This window comes from Rissa tridactyla, chromosome 6 (genome assembly GCF_028500815.1).
Source record: "Rissa tridactyla isolate bRisTri1 chromosome 6, bRisTri1.patW.cur.20221130, whole genome shotgun sequence".
NCBI lineage: Eukaryota > Metazoa > Chordata > Aves > Charadriiformes > Laridae > Rissa > Rissa tridactyla.
Window position 1 is genome coordinate 57,851,359 of NC_071471.1, and position 18,404 is coordinate 57,869,762.

Here is an 18,404-nt window from a genome sequence, read left to right on the forward strand (position 1 = left end):
AGGAGGTGCAATAGTTATGAAAAATCTTTTGGAAAGAACATAGTTTCTCACAGAAACTAAAGGCTGTAACTGTTAGATGCCATGGAATAAGTAGTGGGAGTTGGCAGCACTTAGAGTTGCCTGTTTTCTTTATGCATAGGAATGCTGGTGCTTGGTTGGACATGTGGTACTATGTTGGCATAAGCTTTGTACAGGAGTGCAACTGTTAGTCCTGTTAGCTATTTCAGTGAATTTAGTAAGGATTGAAATTGAAAGATGGTTCTATAAAATAACTTATGTTTGTAGTCATGCTGGATGTTGTGGGTTGATGCATTGATTTATTTAATTTATACTTCTGGTAGCACTCCATGTTGCCCCAGAGAAAACCCCTGTCTCATCTTAAAAAGCTCGCTTACAGGCAGAACACATGTGAAGTTCAGAAGGAAAACTCCAAACTCTGCTTGTAGTCTTCTGCTAAAACACTTTTGTGGTAAGAACACACAGCCGTTTGGTGAAATGTACTGGTATAAATCTCCTAAAGAAGGTAGTGTAAGAAATGCAAAAACTCACTGGCTTTTTTGTAAAGGAGGATGTTCTAAATTCCCTGCATGGAACGTTTTTAGGAAGCATTTGCTTTTACTTAAATCCTTCTTAGTGTTCTATTACTTAATTCTAGTTACAGTCACTTTATTTTAACATATTTTAATACTGATGATGAAGAATTTGGCCCTGGTTGCTGATGGAGAGAAAAAGAGTAATACGAGATTTGTGTCTGGTATTGATCACCTGGTAAGATCAGGATGGGAATTCTTCATCAACACAGTTTTGGTCAGATGAGCACACAGGGAGTTTAGTCATTTAAGTGGACAAAAGTCCAGTAACCTCTTGGTCATTTTGCCTCAGCCTGGCAGGTCTCATCCGGGTATGTTGCTCTGTCCTGCAAATTACTTTTTAAATAAAGCTAGCTAACACTGGAGAACTTGATTGTGAATCCCTAACAATTTGCAGGTCATGGTGACCGAGTGGAGATAGTGTGATAATTTCTCCTGGGAAACAGTCCCATTGGTAACAGAAGTGTTAGTCAGAGCTGTTCACAGCTATTTCTTTGTATGGAGGGGTTGCAGCATTCAGAATACAGGGATTTATCCTCGTCCCCTTTTTGTTTTCAAGAAGCAGCGCTCCTGGGTCCCTTACTTTGCTCTCTTTCCATGTTCTCACACAGTGTTTCTGCTCTTTCTCCAGATGCTCCTCCTTTTCTGTTTTAAAACCCCATGCAAAAATGTGCACCCTTACCTCCCAAGACTACTATTTAATTAATAGTGTGAACCTGCACTGTCAGACAGAATAGAATTGAGCGCAATACTTCCCTTTCCTCTAAAGAGGAATGAAGCTTGTGGGTGTGTGCTTTTTTATTTTTAAGAAAAAAGGCATGTTGTTCATCTGAGCTTTAGCTGAAGTTGGAAAATTTAGTTTTCTTCTTACTGCTTGCTGGATTGCTATCAAGCAGCATTGCTCTGGCATCAGCAATCAGCGTTTCCATTAAGCTTGCAATTTTCACACCGTTGGCTGCGGTTGGGTGGGAACAGTGAGTACCAGGGATGGGGACTATACAAAGAAAGTAAAGGATTGGAAGTGAAGTGGCCTACTCAACTGATCCTGGGAGCGATGGGTTATGCCAGCATGTGCTCCAGCCCTCTGGCAAGCTGTTGTTTCTCATTAAGAATACGGGCTGCTTTCATGCTTATATCCTGAGAGTCGTGGGGAGAAGAGGGAGCAGCTGTAGAGTGCTGAGATGCTGGTGATGGGGAGCCTGCCAATAGCCGGCTGCTGTCTGCCATGGAGCTTTGGTGTCTGGGAGCAGGAATTCGGCAGTGCCTGTGGCAGCAACCAGGGATGCCGCAGTTAGAGGAGCCGTCCAGCCAGGTGAATGGTTACAGCTATGAGCGGGGTTCTCCTTTCTTGTCAGAGCGGAGGGAAGGAGCTGAAGCATGTTGAATAGCGATGTTGACAGAACTTTTATTGCTTCGCCTGCTCCCCTGAGAGGTGCAACAGTCTTGTTTTTCTAGTGCTTTGGCTGATTGACAGGAGGCTGCAAGTGCTGTCCCTGAGTAATTGGTTCACTTGTCCAAGGATGCTGGGATAGTTTGTGCCTCGGGGGGTTCTGGTGCATTAGTTTGTAATAGCGATGTAGCTATTTCTCAGATACGCTTCCTATTCCTACTGCTCTATCTGGAAACTACCTCTGTTGGTTCTTTTCTGTCAAACCCTATCTGTAGTTATTCATCTCGTGCTGAGTTTGTTTTGATCACTGTTCTGCGGAGTGTCTGCCCATGCTGAACGTGGCCAGATCTGCATCCTCTTAGCACACAGGAGGTCATCTCAGTATATCATATTTGAGCCTTTTGCTTCCCTACTTCTGAATTTCTCTTCAGGTATAGCACTTATTACAGGTGATTACTCTGTTCTGGGGTCTCTTCTCCTCCTCATAACAGCACAGTGGTATGTATGGTTATCCTAGCTTAGCCCCTGGGACTTTCAGCCTGGAATAGGAGACTGGACTGGTCCATAGTTATGGTATTATCATGTTGTGATAGTCTATTATTTCCACACTCTGTGCTGTAGTTTCCCTCGTATAAGGGGATCATGCTGAATTTTGGAACCTGGAAGAGCATTGCAAGAAAGTGTTGTTTGATCTACTACTTTTCAACAGGCGTTTGATGTTGACCAGTTGGAGACAGATTATTGAGCATAGTTGGGTATCTGGTCTGACTGGGTACTGCCAGGGCTGCTCTCGTTGCTCTATTTATGCTTCCAGAGCTGTTGCAGACAGAATAGTGCCGTTTTCTCTTTTATGGTGGAGGAATTGAAGCACAGAAAGACCAAAGTGCTGCTTCCTGAGGAATCAAATCCGGTTTCTTCTCAGTTCCAGTCTAGTGCACTAATCCTTACCAGATCTGGCTTACCATGTGCTGCAACAAGTGGTATGGACCTTGCCTTGAGAGTATGCATACACAAATAGGCTGGCTATAAGATGTCCAGGGTGGTGCTGCTTTGCTGCTGAAGCACTTGTAGGCAGAGGGTTTCTCTACAGCATGGAAATGTTGCCCAGGTGTCATTGTCAGCTGCCCTGTAGTGACACGTGGGTGGGGATACTCCTAAGGGGCTTGTGAGTTGAAACACTGAAAGCGGGGCACTGAATTATACTGTTGGTACAACGGTAACTTCCAGAGGGAATGGGAAAATCACTGTTCTTCCCAGTGTGCCCTGAGTTGGAGGGTAGAAAATTGGAGGATTTTAGTATAGTACAGGATCCTGTTAATTGATGTTACACTGCAGCTGAGGAGCCCTCACATCTCTTTTTCTCCCTTGCTCCTTTGTTGAGGGCCATTATATGCACCATTAGAAGATTTTTGACCTGTAAGCGCAGCAGATGTGGTAACAGAGGCCTCCATACTGTGCTCAACCCATCCAAGCTCTCATTGATGTGTGTCTCAGGGCTGTTCTCTTCTGCTCTGTTGTGCAATAACACATCGGAGCCTTCTGATGCTCTTGGCAGAGTCTGTGCTACATACTGACTTGCCCAAGGGATGGTACTACTTCTTTTTTCCCCTCTTTTCTCTGCTTAACCTACCTCCACACTTCTGTTGCATTACACGTGATCCAAACAGTGAACACTGAGACACTAAATGGAACAAAAACTTTGTGTGAATCCCAAACATGCTGGGGCTGAATATACTTCTGTTTGAAACAAGGCTTACAGGGAGAGAACGTTAGTCTGCTATGGGAGAAGGAATAGGGGAAGTAGGGAGTGAAGGGCATCTGTCCAGAACAGGGATTACCTCCCTAGTCAAAGAGGAGATGCTGGTTGCCCACGATCTTCTTACAGAGGGTTGGCTTGAAGAAGGGCAGCAAATAACTGAGCAGGAGTACTGCTGCTTCTCAGCAGACAGGCTGGCCACAAGAGCTGATAAGGGAAAGCGTCCATCCTCAAAAGCAGCTGCACAGCGGAGGAGCTAAGAGCCTCTTTCACTGCAGTCATTTCAGTTTAGAAAGCAGGGAGGGTATCTGTAAAAGCTGGTGATGTCACTTTTCATCCTTTGGCTGTAATAATCCTTGGGAAAGAAAATTGCCTAAAACCCAACCTGTACGCTTTACACCACTTTCACATACAGCCAGTCATATGGCTTCATGTCCAACTTAAGTGTCCACTCAACATGCTTTTCTGCTTGGCTTTGAGGCTGTAAATGTAGGTGTTCAGAGCCACGTTCTCCTCTTGTCGAGTTAAGAAGCATAGACAGTGCGCTCAGCTCAGGTCACAAAATGAGTAGCTTGCATGCAAATGCTGATGGCTGCTAGTTTTGTTTAGTTACAGTTCAGTTACTCCTGCTTTTGTTGCTAAAGAAGTTCTAGCGACACTGTTGTATAGTGAAATTATGGATGTTTCAAGACTCACTGTAGTGGGTGTATTGTGTCCTCATAAAGGATGCCAAGGACAGGTATCTTCAGGGGAAAAAAAAAGTCTCTAGAGGCTATTGCAAAAATGGTGCTGTTTTCCAGTTAGTGTTGAAATAAATCTCATGCCCAAACCATCCATCACTGTTAAATCCTGGAGCACAAATTGGCATAATGTGGCTGAGCCCAAGCGAGGGCCACGGTTCTGTCTGCCTGCTCAGCTGAGAGATTGAACTGCTCCTCTGTTGGGGAAAAAACATGGATAATTTCCTGGCTAGTGTGAGAGGGCAGCCTGCAGATGGGATATGAGAGGCGCACAGTTGATTGAAGCAGGGAAAAAGCGACACGTCTGGTTCACCTTCGGGTTGCTCAGGAGTAGCAGCAGCAGTGCCCCGTTGGAGCTTGGGGGCAGGGGGGCGTTCAGCCAGTTGTACCTTTGCTCTAAAGGTTTATTTTGCGTGTGTAATTGTCACTGAGGGGCACTGGGCATATGAAGCTGGTTCTGAAAGTTGTTAATCCTGAAAATCCAGGGCATAGCTATCCTTATTTTCAGTACAGGGTCTGTCTTACAAGCAAACTACAGAGACGCAGGTAGCCATAAATTTAAGGGTCCATTTTCCACAGTGTTCCCGTTCCTTAGAACCACTTGAGCAGAGGCTGGTGCAGAATGTGCTGGTGTGGAAAAAAATCGGTTACTCTTTGAGCATCCATGTAGTGTATATCCTAATTAGGAGCATTGCAGCTTTTTTTAGGAATGTGTGGTTTCCAAACAGTTGGATAAATCTGCCTGTGTGGTGCACACAATGACTGTAAATCTGGTGGAGTAGCTCTTCTGACCAGCTCTGAGCCCAGCACTGAATTTCTTCTTCATGTGAAGCATGTCTTTCTCCTTCCTAGATTTTAGGGAAGGAACAGCATAGATCGGTTGTGAGTGGGCTATAACGACGCAGTGCAATTCAGGTATAAAGACTGATTTCAAGCAGTGGTAATCAATCTCTTGTCTTCTTTCTAACTGGAACAGGAAAATTAAACATGAGCAAATTCATCAGAATGGCTGGAACAAGTGTAGGAGCTGTTGGGGTAGAACAGCGTCACAGTCTCATTCAAGTGTTGTCACCAAGTGGTGCAAGCGCTTCAGCGTGGTATCTGAGAAATAATGCAGTGGACAATTGTAGGATGCTTGTCCCTGTCAGGCGGTGAGTGCTTGTGCTCTACACTAACGATGGTTACACTCGTGTTTTTAAAAATAGTGTCTCCCCACCACGAGTGACTTTCACGTTCACTGTGTTTGGATCTTCAGTGGCTTCTTGTCATGCTGTGTGGTCACCTGCTGGCAAAGGCTTTTCAGCAGCATTCTGATGGGATAGTGAGAGGGGATGGGAGGAACAAGAGGGTTCACGCCACTCGTTATGGGAAATCCAGAGCTCTGCTGCGCTGCTTTCAGAAGCCCCAACTGCTAGTACTTGAGCAGCAGCGCCTGGTCATGAGATGTGGCTGCGTGGACTTGCGTAGCCGTGAAAGAGGTAAAACTGTGCGTATAACTATTAAATAGCGAGATGGCCAATAAGTTGCTGTGACAGAGATGCAGGGCAGCTGTCTTCAGTCCAGGGCACTGACTGTGGGAGACTTGACTTTTTTGCTGTGGAGGCTTGGTTACCTTGGCAACCTGTTTTTAGCTGGATCTTTGCTCCGGTGGAGAGCCCATCTGTACCTGCTACTTCTTTGTTTTGAAACGGCTGTTTTACAGAAAAATATCCGAGAGGAGTATTTCCAGAGCGGGATTATTGTGGAATCCAGGCTCTGCTTTTGGTCCCAGGCGTTTCGGTGTGATGACGAGGTGATGATGGGATGGGGAGTTCTGTGGCTGGATTGAAAAGGTATTAATATATCTGCTTTGTGAGGTGGGTCATGGAAAGGGGAGATGCTACTGCTGATTGCTAAATCCTGGAATAGCTCTGAAAGATAAATCACTAGCACGTCTGCAGTTTGCAGAGAACTTTGTTCATTCTGGTTCAGCATCAAACACCAGCTGGTAGATTAAACTGAAGGGGCTTCTGTCTGCAGAGAGTAAATACCCACACTAGGGCTGTAGGCTTCCCTTTTGGGGGCATACATAAACTTTTGATACTCCTGGTGAACTTCTAGTTTTGGAAGGCAGTGGTTGCAGGACTGTATTCAGAATCTGACAATTTAGTTTAATTCCAGATTTTACCAGTCTCTTCACATATGTCTTTTTACTGTAGTTTTTTTGGTTTTACCTTTTGTGAATACTTTGTAATCCTGAAGGGGGGAGTGTGTGTGTGTGTATCTAAATTTTGCCCTTACCTCATTCCTGTTCCCTGTGCTTTATGTTCTCCTATTTCATAGCCTGTTACCTTTAGGCTGAGGTGAACGATCTATTCTGTACTTGCTATGGGGTTCTCCCAAACTGGAGTTGGTTTTCTCACGTGTTACTGGGTACTGTGTAACACTTGTGTAATGGTGGGGGTAAGAACAGATTAACAAATTCTAGTTGTACATATAAGAAATTGGAGTAATGCCTGGTGTTACTCTGTTAGATGCAGTTACTAATTAGTAGGTAATTTAGAATCTCTTTTTAAAAATTCTGTATAGCATTTCGGCTTGACTTTGCAGGCCATCTAATTCAGATGTTTTAAGTCTTGAATTCTGTTGACTGCAGAGAGTACATTAAGAATCTGTTCTAGCAGGCATCGGCTTTCGGTCCTGAGCAGCTACAATGCAGAAGAAAACAGCTGTCTTTTTTGAAATTTTCAAGTACTAAAAAAAACAATATAAAGAACTTCCCATTTTATTCATGTATATGGAATACAATTGTTTATTGTAAAGTCTGTTTGATTAAAGCTCTTTTAGCCAACCTTTTTGTTAATTCCCACTATCACTAACTGATTCGGGGTGGTTACAGCAGGAGCTTTTGTTGTTTTTCTTCAGACAGCTGTGAACCAGATCTGTAGTCTTTGCTGCACAGCCCTAGATAACTGACACAATAAAGTACTATATCCTTCCTTGTACCATTGCAGCAGCATTGACACAGAGCTACAGAAAAACCATGCCATGGTTTTTTTTGTTATTTTTTTGTTCCTTTTTTTTAAAACGCGTGTATCAACAAGAGTGACAGTTTGGGGCTGGCTACACATACATCATGTTGGTGATGTATGAAGCAGAAACGAGACAGTGGGATTCTCCAACCTCAAGGCTCACTTCAGGATCTGGCAGATAGAAGAATCTCCTGTGAACTGTCTAAGCTAACAAGAGACTTACCTTGAGTCTGAGCAGATTTGATTGGGAAGTCAGTGAAGGAGAATAAATGTGGGACAGTAAAATAGCTGTCACGTACCTGTCCAGCACAGTATTTTAGCCACAAAAAAACACAAACCCACATGTAAATTGATATATTTGAAAGGTGAGCAGCTGGCATTTAGGTTAGTTTATACTAGATAATGAAAATGCATCTCTGTTTAAGTGACTTGTTGAGAATGGCCTTGCTTTTAATTTTATTTTAAAAATACATATTATTTTTTCCTAGCTTTGATCAACTTGTTGAAGTTCCTCATGTCTAATGAGACTGTGTTGCTGGCCAAGCACAACATCTTCACCCTTGCTCTTATGGTGAGTACAGACAAAGCAAATCTTCTTATTTTAAACAACTTGATTAATCTTAAATGAATCTTAGGGAAGAATGCAGGATTTCTGGCCTAGTAAGGAGATACCAGAAGGCGGCCACAAAGCTGAGGAATATCGTTGTGGTTGGTTTTGCTAGCTGTTTGGAAAGGGCAGTGCTTGGACTCACTTGTAGGGTCTGCTCATGGAAATAAACAAGTCTATGTGAGGGAAGGCTTAGTTTAATTTTCCAGATTTAGTAATGCTTTTCCTCGTTCTGTGGCCCTTTGTATAGAAAATAACCTGTTTTCCTGGCCCCAGATACAATAGTATTTAAGCTTCTTGTCTGTCTCTTCTGTGCTGTAAGGTGAATAATAGATAAAGCGATGAAGTAATGTAATACTTCATAATAATAATAATGCAGCTGAGTGTTATTTCTTTGAGGGCTTTGGTCATAGTTCATATTGTTTCTGTTGCAGAGTAGATTTTGTGTAAATATTCCTGTTGTAACTTCTTTTCACTTCCTTGTATAGGTTGTGAACCTGTTCAACATGTTCATCACTTATGGAGACACCTTTCTCCCCACTCCCAGCAGCTATGATGAGCTGTATTATGAAATCATTCGGATGCACCAGAATTTTGACAACCTTTATTCTATGGGTGAGTACCTCTTGGCTCATCAGGAATACTGCTCACTAGAAGTGAGGGTGGTGGTGGAGGGATGTTTGTGTCAGGTGTTTTACGTCCACCTGCTGCGGTGTTGGTGAGTGGAAGTGTTTTGTGTACTAGGACATGTTTGGTAAAGTAAGAATTGAGAGAGGGATAAACTTGTTACTTTTTTTTTAGTCAGAAAAAAATTAGGAACAGACCCACTGCTTCCCTAGCAGCCACTTACTGTGGTTGGAAATACAAATTTCTTGGCACAAGTAGGTATGTGGTATTTCGTGCATCTTCGTGTGGTTTGCATCTACCACATTTGACAGTTTCAAGTCAGAGAACAGGTAAGTGCTGCAAAACCAGCCAGCACAGAAGCACACTCAGTGCAAACAAGAATTTGGAAAAGAATTTGAGAAACTTATAACAAGAAGCGTGCTGTGCTAGACAAATCACATCTACTGCACTCATTGCCAAAACAAACCAAGAAGAGAGTCCTCGCAAACCTGCTTGCAATGACAAGCGAATCACTGGACTGAAGAATGTGCCTACTGGCAAAACAGGGAGAAGCTGCCATTCTTCAGAGACAGGCATGCTGGAATGCCACCAAGTGACACCCAGCAGGGAAAAGAGGACCAAAGGAGAGCAAGGGAACGCATGGAGGCATAATCAGCCAGCGTATACACAGGAGCCAAGGGCAGTTGCAGCAGCGCTGGTGTAGTACTTGGATGCTTGAAGCTGTGAAGAAAAGAATATAGCTGTGTTCTTTGTTTGCTTTGTTCTAGAACTTTTCTTCCCTTCACTCCCTGCTCCCTTCTCAGTGTGATCACCCAACGAACGACAGGAGTTAATATAAGCATATAAGGGGTGTTAAAGGGCAGCGGGAGAGACACAGTTGACCACAGAACTCTGCTGACATGGGAGAGAACCATCCTCACCTAAATAAAAGTAGACAAATACTCCCTGCAATTGCAAGCAAAAATGAACTGCCCTTTTGTACAAACTTCCTACAGTTTCATCCATTGTATAAGGTATCATTTGGCCATTTTTGTGCCTTCTGAGCATGCAAGATTTTTTGCTAACCCGTTTCCTACTCTCAAGAATTACAGCTAGTAAGATGAGGTGCTTTTACTAGCCAGTAATTTTTCAAACCCGACCCCTGTGGAAGCTGAAGGAAAGTGGAATGGAAGAATAACGCACTCAAATACTTACTCGGTTGGGCTGCAACAGGCACTTCTGACCTGTTGAAACAATTCGTTTGACATTCATTCACATGAATGTTTTCCATCCTGCTACACAGCAAACCCCTTTGAATTAATGTTGTAGATGCCTGAATGGAAACTCTCTCTGAATATATTACTTCAAATATTCAAATACAGTATCTGCTGTTTGACAATGTAATCTTACTCAAAGCTGGCATCTTCCCCCCCCCGCAGATGACATGTAATGGTAGCACAAGGAAGTGAGAAGGTAGCACTGTTTCAAGTTGATGAAAGCCACAGTTTAGCCAGGTGTTCTGACAGCTTCCCTTGGCTTGTCAGCCCATCTCACTGGGTTCTGTCCCCTAGCCTTGGGACATTTGTTAGCACAGATGAGAAAGCTGCTTTATCTTTTAGTTTTCCTGTTAATGTGGCTGAAACTTTCTGCATTGGGAGGGGAGGTGGAATCTAGTTACCTTGGTTTTTATTTATTTATTTTTCTTGTCCTGAATCTGAACTTTACCATATCTGCAGGACTGAAAGCTTCTCTCATGCAGTAATAGGCATGAGTATGTAGCCACTGTGCTTCTTCATTTATAGCATCTGTATTTCTAGAGGATCCAAAATTCTGATGGTGTGCCGTTCCTTCACTTCTAAGTCGAAGGTGAACCTGTATATACAAATTCCCAGAGAATTCCCTTCTATTCAGGCAATATGGAAAATCGATCCAAAAACGTGCTACAGGATCTGTTATTATTTTCGTACTTAACCAAGAGATATGCAGGTAACTGCCACCATAGAAACACTACGGATTCTGACCCAAATAAATATTTTGGGTGCTCTAGGAGACAAGAATTTGATTTCCTAGAAGTTCTTCCTGTTGCAGAATGTTTTCAGATCTGCTCCCAAGTCTGTCAGAGACCATCTGTGCAACAGAACAACGCCCTCATTCTTACAGGGAGTGTTTTTCCCTAGGCTGGTGTGTAATCCCTTCCTGCAATTCCAGATAAAAGGGAAGGTAAAGAATCCATCACTGCTGGCTTGGGTTTAAATCACAGGATGTAGTCCAGCTCAGATGGAACCTTGCATAAGTAGGAGCTGGAGGAGAATAGTGGAATAAAAGGTATCATGGATCTGGGATGCTGTCCTGTTTCTGTGGGAAATGAACTTTAATATGTTGTGATGAAAGCAGTTAGGAGGACCTAAACTTTTCTATCCCCTCTGTTTCCTGTTTCACAGTCATTATCTTGTTCTGCTAACTTCTTCCATGTTCCTTGCGTTTCTTAGATGGGCTTTGAAGGGAACTTCGGTCCTAGATCACAGACTATCTCGAAGATGACCTTTGTTTTGATGTAGTTCCCAGGCTGCCGTCTCACTAAAGCAGATTTTTTTTGACATTTTAGATTAGAAAACCTCCAGTTCTGTGCCAACACTGTTAACTGTCTTTTCCTTTCAGTTCTAAGGCTTTCTACCAATGCTGGTCAATGGAAAGAGCCTGCAAGCAAGGTGACCCATGCATTAGTCAATATTAGGTAAGGAGCAGAAGTTAATAACCACTTTAGAGATTCTTGTGTCCTGTGTGGCTGCATTCTTATCGTGATGCTTTCACATTTGTTGTATTGAATTTTGTTTTGAATTTGTTCTCTTTGTTGGTCTAAATTGCTGCTCTAAACAGGGCCCACTGGGATAAAAAGAGGATCACCAGGGTTTGATTGTCCTCTTTCTAATAATTCTCTCGGCTCTTCTGTAGACTGAGTGCTTTCAAAGCATGGCACAAGCTGTAATGAATTAATCCTCACAGCATTCTTGGGAGAAGTTATACAGTAGGGAACAATGCTGTGCTGGCAGAGCAATTGTGGACCTAATGGATTTCTGTTGCGTGATTCTATTGTAATTCTATGAAGCCATGAAGGGGACTATAAGCGAGCTGTAATAAGCAGATTCGAGGCCCCTTTTAACATTGCAAGATTTTTGTGTGTGTTTAAAACTGATTATTTAAGGGCGTTTCAGTATTCTCTTAAACCTCTTCCTCCTGTTCAAGGGCAGAAGTTATGTTCTACTTGCAAGGCTAAGGAATATCTGGGGGTGCTTTTGTGTTGTGTTCCTTCACGACAGCAATAATTTATTTTCCTGGCTTCTGAAGCAGCTAGTACTGACCAAGCTGGGTACTGGGCGAGAGGCTCATGGTTCGGATTGATTGGAAAAGGAAAGAATGTTGGGAGAGAGAATCTACTGTTTATCTCTGGCTTGTAAACAAACCATAAAAGATATGAGTATTTATACTGAAAAAATATCTGTCCATCATCTCTGCAGTCACCCCAGACACTTGGTATCTATGCAACACCAAGTAGCTCAGTACTGCTACATTACTAGTACTTGTCATTTTCCTCACTACAAAACAGATTGTAGGACAAACTCTCTGAGGGCATCTTTCAAGTCAATATACATCTTACGTGTCTATAAACCACCTTACAGGTTCCCTTAGTAAGTCTGTAAGCTTAATAACACCATGTATGGTTCCAGAAGATTTATTTTGCTACTATCCTTATTTTTATTTTTTGTAAACAGACATAAATGAGCGTTTGTGGGCAGATAATGCACTCGGAGTGAGGCGGCAGAACACATAACTGTTGGTAAATTAATGTCATTTAATGTGACACACAGTGTCTGCTCTGGGAATTCTCTGTGTACCCAGGGAGCGAAGTCTAAACTGGGAAGAGATAAAAAAAGCAATAGATTACGGAGGGTTTGTGCTCATCTATGGCTTGTGCAACCAAGATTTTGCATTGGCCTGTTTCCTGTTGGCTTAACAGCTGCTTTTGTAAAGATCAGCATGGAACTGAGACAAGATACAACCAAAAAACTGGCACCGTGATACCCCTCCCTGGACAGCCCGTATCAGACATGTTCCGTGCATGGTGCTGTCTGGAACCAGTGAAACCTCTGACATGTTTCTCTTCTAGACTTTCAGAAGCTTTCCCCTGCTCCACCCAACTGCGCACGTATGTTGAAATTTCATGTGGTCTTTCACTAGCTTCTACGCTAACTAGCTTCTAAGTTTTCATGAATGGCTTTCATGGCTTTTCACTCAGTGAAATTAGACAAGGTCTAAATTAGAGATGATTCAGGGCCTGGAGAGGGATTAGACTTCAGAGAACTTGGACTGTTTGATTTAGCCCACTTCCTCTTAATAAAAAAAAAAAGGCAATGAGGGGGTGGGTATTTCACTAACTTGTTTACTTGCTTGTCATGGTAAAAATGTTACATTTGAAAGGTTCTTTAACTGTATAGATTTCAGGGCAGCCAGTTGTTGGATGCTGGAGAAATCCAAAGGTACTGTGCTTTTTTGAAGGTGATTGAAACATCACAGTCAAAGTGGTGGCTAGGACTAGATGCCTTTTTTTGAGAGAACATGCTTTAGAAAGTTTCAAAAGACTCATCTCAGTACAGGGAAAATGGATGAAGTGAAACGTGTAATAATTTAATACTCCTTTTTGGCCTAAAGACTGAATTTAGGTGTTCGAAAGTTACAGCTTGTGCACAGGAGGACGAGAGGATAATTCTTCGAGGAACACCTCGAGCCTTCCAAGGTCCAAAGCTTTCTGCAGTCTGTTGGGAAAGACCATTCTGTCCGGGTCTGTTGGCTCTCTCACTTCTGCAGCAAGATCTGTAGGAAGACCCTTAGTACTAGAGCCACGTTTTCTTCTGGTGTTGGACCAGGAGCGTAAACTGGAGCCTTGTGCACAGACGCTTGAGCCTGTGTGTTGCCGAGTCGCGGAGGTGCTGCAAGCGCACATCACCAAAGAAAAATGGGGAGAGGGGTGCTTGAGGAAAATAAACCTTCTAGGGCTGTCAGGCTGATGGCTTTATTAGAGAAACACGGTATGTTAATGAGTGACAGTATTTTCATAAGATGTAATTATCTTATGCATTGATAAGGACATGCTGGTTTGAACCTGTTTTAGCTCCCGATTGGATTGCCTGTTTGTTTATGCCGCTTTGGTGTCCCCTTAGAGTGGTCTTAGTGTACTGTTTCTTAATTGGATGCCTTTGCCACAAAAGGAATGAGTTTAGAGAAATCCACCTCACATGGGATTTTTCCCTCAGTTTGTTCCCTCGCTCTGGAAAGCTTTTATGAGCAATGATTACCTGCTTTTTGCTGTAACAGTGCAGTGTAAAGTCACGCTTTGGTTTGTATCTTCATCTCATTACAACAGCTGTTTAAAAATAAATAAATAAAAATTGTCATTTCCTTATCCTGAGACTTCTGGAGGGAAAGACTACAAGTGTAAAAACATCCGTGTGTGTGCATGCATGTGGTGGCCTTTAGCAGGCGTCTTAAACCCTAGCGTGCCATCTTCTGTGTATTTCTGCCAGGAGAGGAGTGGTGAGTTGTTGACAACTTCTCAAGGCTGCAACGCATTTCTGTTACAGGAGTAACTGTTGGGGAGACACATCAGTCCTGCTTGTACCCCACAGTCCCGGATTGGCGAGGTCAGCTGATTAATCACTTTAATACAGAGTCAGGATGAGTAATACCTAGAGAATCTTTGACATGTTCTTGTTTAAACAGCCGCAGAGAGAGATCCCATTTTGTGCATCCTATTATGGTATTAACTACTTTCTGGTCGGACCCTGTTCTCCACTAGGCAGTTGGACTGGGTTTTGTTGTTGCTGATTATCTGATTTTTCTAGTCTTTACTCCAGTGAAAAGAGCAGTCACAAATGTTCCTTTTGAGTACTGAGAGCCGTGGAGGCTATTCCTACCTCCTCTCCATAGCTCTCCTTTTCACAGACAAGTCACAATTTCTGTCCAACCTAAAGAAAATGAAAATTTGAAGAAGACAGAATAATAATAGCCTTATCTGGTTGAAATCTTACATACCATACTGGAATGAGTGATCCCTATTACTGTGCTATCCCATAATAGTGATTGTAACTTCCATCTGTGTATTTGTCTCTGTGGTTTACATAAATAATTGAGACATGATGGACTGCAAGATATAGTGGCAGGTGCTGATGGGGGTGAAATCAGAAGCTGCAGCAGTTGGTGGTTTGAAAACTCACCTTCTCACCTATGAGGAAATAAGCACATTTTGAGACAAGTAATTTTTTTATAACCTAATGAGCCTCTTTAAGATAACATTGTGCAGGTTTGCATTTAATGAGAACTTTATTAACGCAGGGTTCAAAGGGGCATCTTCTGATTGCTTACTCGGTGAGGAAGGTGGCAGCTAAATCCCTGTATTCTTTTAATAGACTTTTTCCTCATCAGTTTTTTTTCAAGGTGAATAAATAGATTAACTCAATGATTAACAGACAGAATTTCCCCATTGTCTGAAATTCCGTTCCATCATCATTTTTAAAGTAATTTTATTTTTCTCACTGAAACACTTTTAATAAGCAGAGAGTAAGTTTGCAGTATGCTGCTAGGTGATAGGATTTTTTTTTTTTTTTCTCAAAGGTGTTTTTTGTGCTGTTGTAGCATACGCTGCAATCCTCGCTTGGGTGCTTTCATTCACTCTTCCATCTTGCAGCTACTTTTGTTCCACATGAGCCACCCTGTGTGATATTTGTTCTTTGTACAGGAGGTGCTGCTTCTCCCAAGGCTGCTTTTGGGGTTGTAAAGGAGAGATGGGGGATTTGGGAGGAGCACTTAAAGCATCGCATGGATGTGTATAAAACGGTTATGCTTGCTGCCAGTCTGGGCAGGAGTACTCTGAAGGAACATTCACAATTTTACTTGATTGAAAGAAGGCCAAATTGGGCTGTAATTGTTTGTCCTAGGATACCTGGCATCCCTGCTCTGAAGCTATAGCTCGTGTTAAATTACCAGAGCTCCATGGAGCTGCACTTATTGAAAACCTTGACAGAGGAGGAGACTCCATTCAAATATTTGTTGGAAAGTGAGTGGCTGCAAGCAGTCCACGTAGTACCTTCAGCATTGTTCTGCTTTACAGCAAGGAATTTAGCATCTGTTCATGGGGAGAGAAGAACTAAATGCTGCTGACGTAGTCGTGTTGCAATGGATGGCTGTAGCATTTATGTGGGATACATAAAAGAGGACCTGCTGATAGATAAGAGCTTCTGTGTAGAGTGGAGGCCTATGGATTACAGCCAGCTGAGGCAGTGTAAAAATGATATGGTTTTATATTTTTTTATATATATATATATATATACACACACACACTCTTCCCTCTTTCCCTCCTTCTCTGTACAGACTTATATGGACACACACACATTTCTTGCCAATGAGTAAGGGAATGAAAAAGGGACGGCAAACTTAAAGCCTGTTTATGAAAATAAATGGTCAAGAAAATCTATGTGCATATATATATATAAAAAAAATGGATATCTGTGTGTATACTGTATGTATATGTGCATATATGAATGTGTGTATCCATATATGTATATATGGATATCTGTGTATATATAAATACATATGCACACACATGCATATATGAACAAATATTTATATAAAAATCACAGACACAAACATCTTGCCTGTGACAATAGGCTAATCTAAAGCCATAATTTCCAAGCTGAAAAAAACCAAGCCACTTGCTTGCTTCCAACTTCTCCGAGATGAACCACGAGCGTTGGCTAAGGCTGCTCAGGTGTGACCCTCTCAGCACGTACGTGCGTACGTAACGCCTCGGGCGTACGTAACGGCTCGGGGCGGCCAGCGCTGAGCAGCAGAGGGTGCTCAGGGACGCAGGTTAGCCCAGCATGATCTGGAGTGTGTCGTTCCCTATCGATTCTGAAACCTGCTTGTGAGGGCTACCACTGCTGGAATAACAACTCCATCACATTGTTCACTGAGGTGTGTTTAATGGTAATGACCTCTGACATGCTGTCACTACTAATCACTCTGAGCTCAGATCACAGGCTAATACAAGACAGTCAACTTTTTTTTTTTTTAAAAGAAAAGCTACAAAACCCAAAGAGAAACTCATAAATCTATTTTAGTGGTACTTCCTAATGTAATTTTGCCAAGATTAAGGATCAAGTTGTTACTAATACTGCTGTAAGAAAACTCTCAAGCTTTATGCATGTAAACTATTGAATAATTAGTTCATCACATTTTTCAAGTAGTAGCCTGAAAAAATTATGATGCTGAAAAACTGAAAGTAAATGGATTCTGGATGACGATTCTGGCTTGGTTCTAGGTCTTTTCTGGTGACCTGTAATCACTTCACTCCTCTTTGAAGGAGAAAAGTTAGTAAGCCCTTATTGTCATTTCATGTGTTTCTTGTGTACTTTTCTTGTTATGTAGGAACTCTGGCACAGCAGAACAGTTCTGAAATACCACAGTGGGTATAGCGGAGCTTGGTTACTCAGAGTTCACCTGCTACCGCTGCTTGTTTTTCACTTGACCTTACAGTATTCTGGTACAGAAAGTTTATTTACTAGGAGCAACAGATTTTGACATGAACAGATTCTGGCATTAGCTGGCACCTGAACAGAGGAAGCATGTGGATTGAAAGGGAAAGACCTCACTCCCAGGCCATTGTGACCAGCAATGTAACAACAGAAGAATAAAAAATAAAGAAAGAAGCACTCCTATCTCAGGGTGCCTTGTTTCATCTTTTCTCTACCCATGCTTCCAGTATTTTTATTAACGTTTAGGGGTTTTCTGTAGTCACGTAACTAGTGTTTCATTTCTTTCGCATTATCTAATTTCTTCTTGAGACAGCGGTGTTAGTTTTCAGTTATTGCTCTTTATTTACTAGCTGATTCATCTTGGTGTGCTTCTCTGACAGAGCCGTAGCCAATTTCATTCTGCTATAATTTTCCTTCATTGTTTCTCATTCATGCAGCAGCTTAATTAAATGCTGTCTCTGCCACTGGCCCAAATCCAGAGAGCAAATCTGTTAGTTGAGTGGTGTTGCATGGACCAGTTTCACGAGCACAGCAGCGTGGTTCAGCAAGTCAGGTGCATCCCAGGTCACCTTCCTTCTTTCTGCCAGTAACTTCCATTTCAGTCACTGCTGCCTGGGAAGGGACTCTGACAATGTCAAGCCTGTTTTCTCTTTAATGAACTCTTTCTTTTTTTTTTTCTTTTTTTTTTTTTTTGCAGTAGGTTTTTGGGAGGATTAATTTCTTTGCGTGGTGACTTAAGGTTTCTAGAGGTGATGCTGATTTTGAGCATAGCTGTTTGTATGGCAAAGAAATGCCTCTGTCTGAGATGCCATAGCCACGGCTTGCTTTCTTTGATGCACTTGAAAGCCATGCTGCAGGGCTCACTTTCTCTAATTTTATCTTCATAGTAAGCAATGCTTTTTGGATTAGGGTGGGGATTAACCTGAAGTGATTTATTCCCAGGATGGCAGCCTCACTTAACTGACTTCCTTAGCTTCTTTCCAATGTCTGCAGTTGTATTGGCCCCTTTCATCTCCTTTCCTTCTGTCACAAAGTCAACAGGTTGGCCTTTTAAAGAGGGGACTTGTGAAAGGGTCCACTTCTGTATTTCAGCTGCTCTGTAAGGATTGCTGTAGAGGT

General features: G+C 42.4%; 1 protein-coding gene across 13 annotated transcripts in view; it reads left to right on the forward strand.

Moving 5' to 3' along the window:
• The window catches only part of ARMH3 (armadillo like helical domain containing 3), a 129,715-nt gene that overhangs the window by 49,276 nt on the left and 62,035 nt on the right, over positions 1–18,404 (forward strand). For 5 of the 13 annotated variants that reach the window (XR_008467145.1, XR_008467146.1, XR_008467147.1 and 2 more), the window contains exons 21-24: positions 7,976–8,058; positions 8,583–8,709; positions 11,359–11,434; positions 12,716–12,904. Coding sequence is in view for 7 of the 13 variants with exons in the window: in XM_054207053.1 (XP_054063028.1) it covers positions 7,976–8,058; positions 8,583–8,709; positions 11,359–11,434; positions 12,716–12,904 (475 nt within the window). In the remaining 6 variants the exon portion in view is untranslated. Of the gene's footprint in view, positions 1–7,975; positions 8,059–8,582; positions 8,710–11,358; positions 11,435–12,715; positions 12,905–13,407; positions 14,159–18,404 lie in introns of those variants that run through there. The other 8 variants (XR_008467149.1, XR_008467148.1, XM_054207054.1 and 5 more) reach the window with 5 other exon arrangements.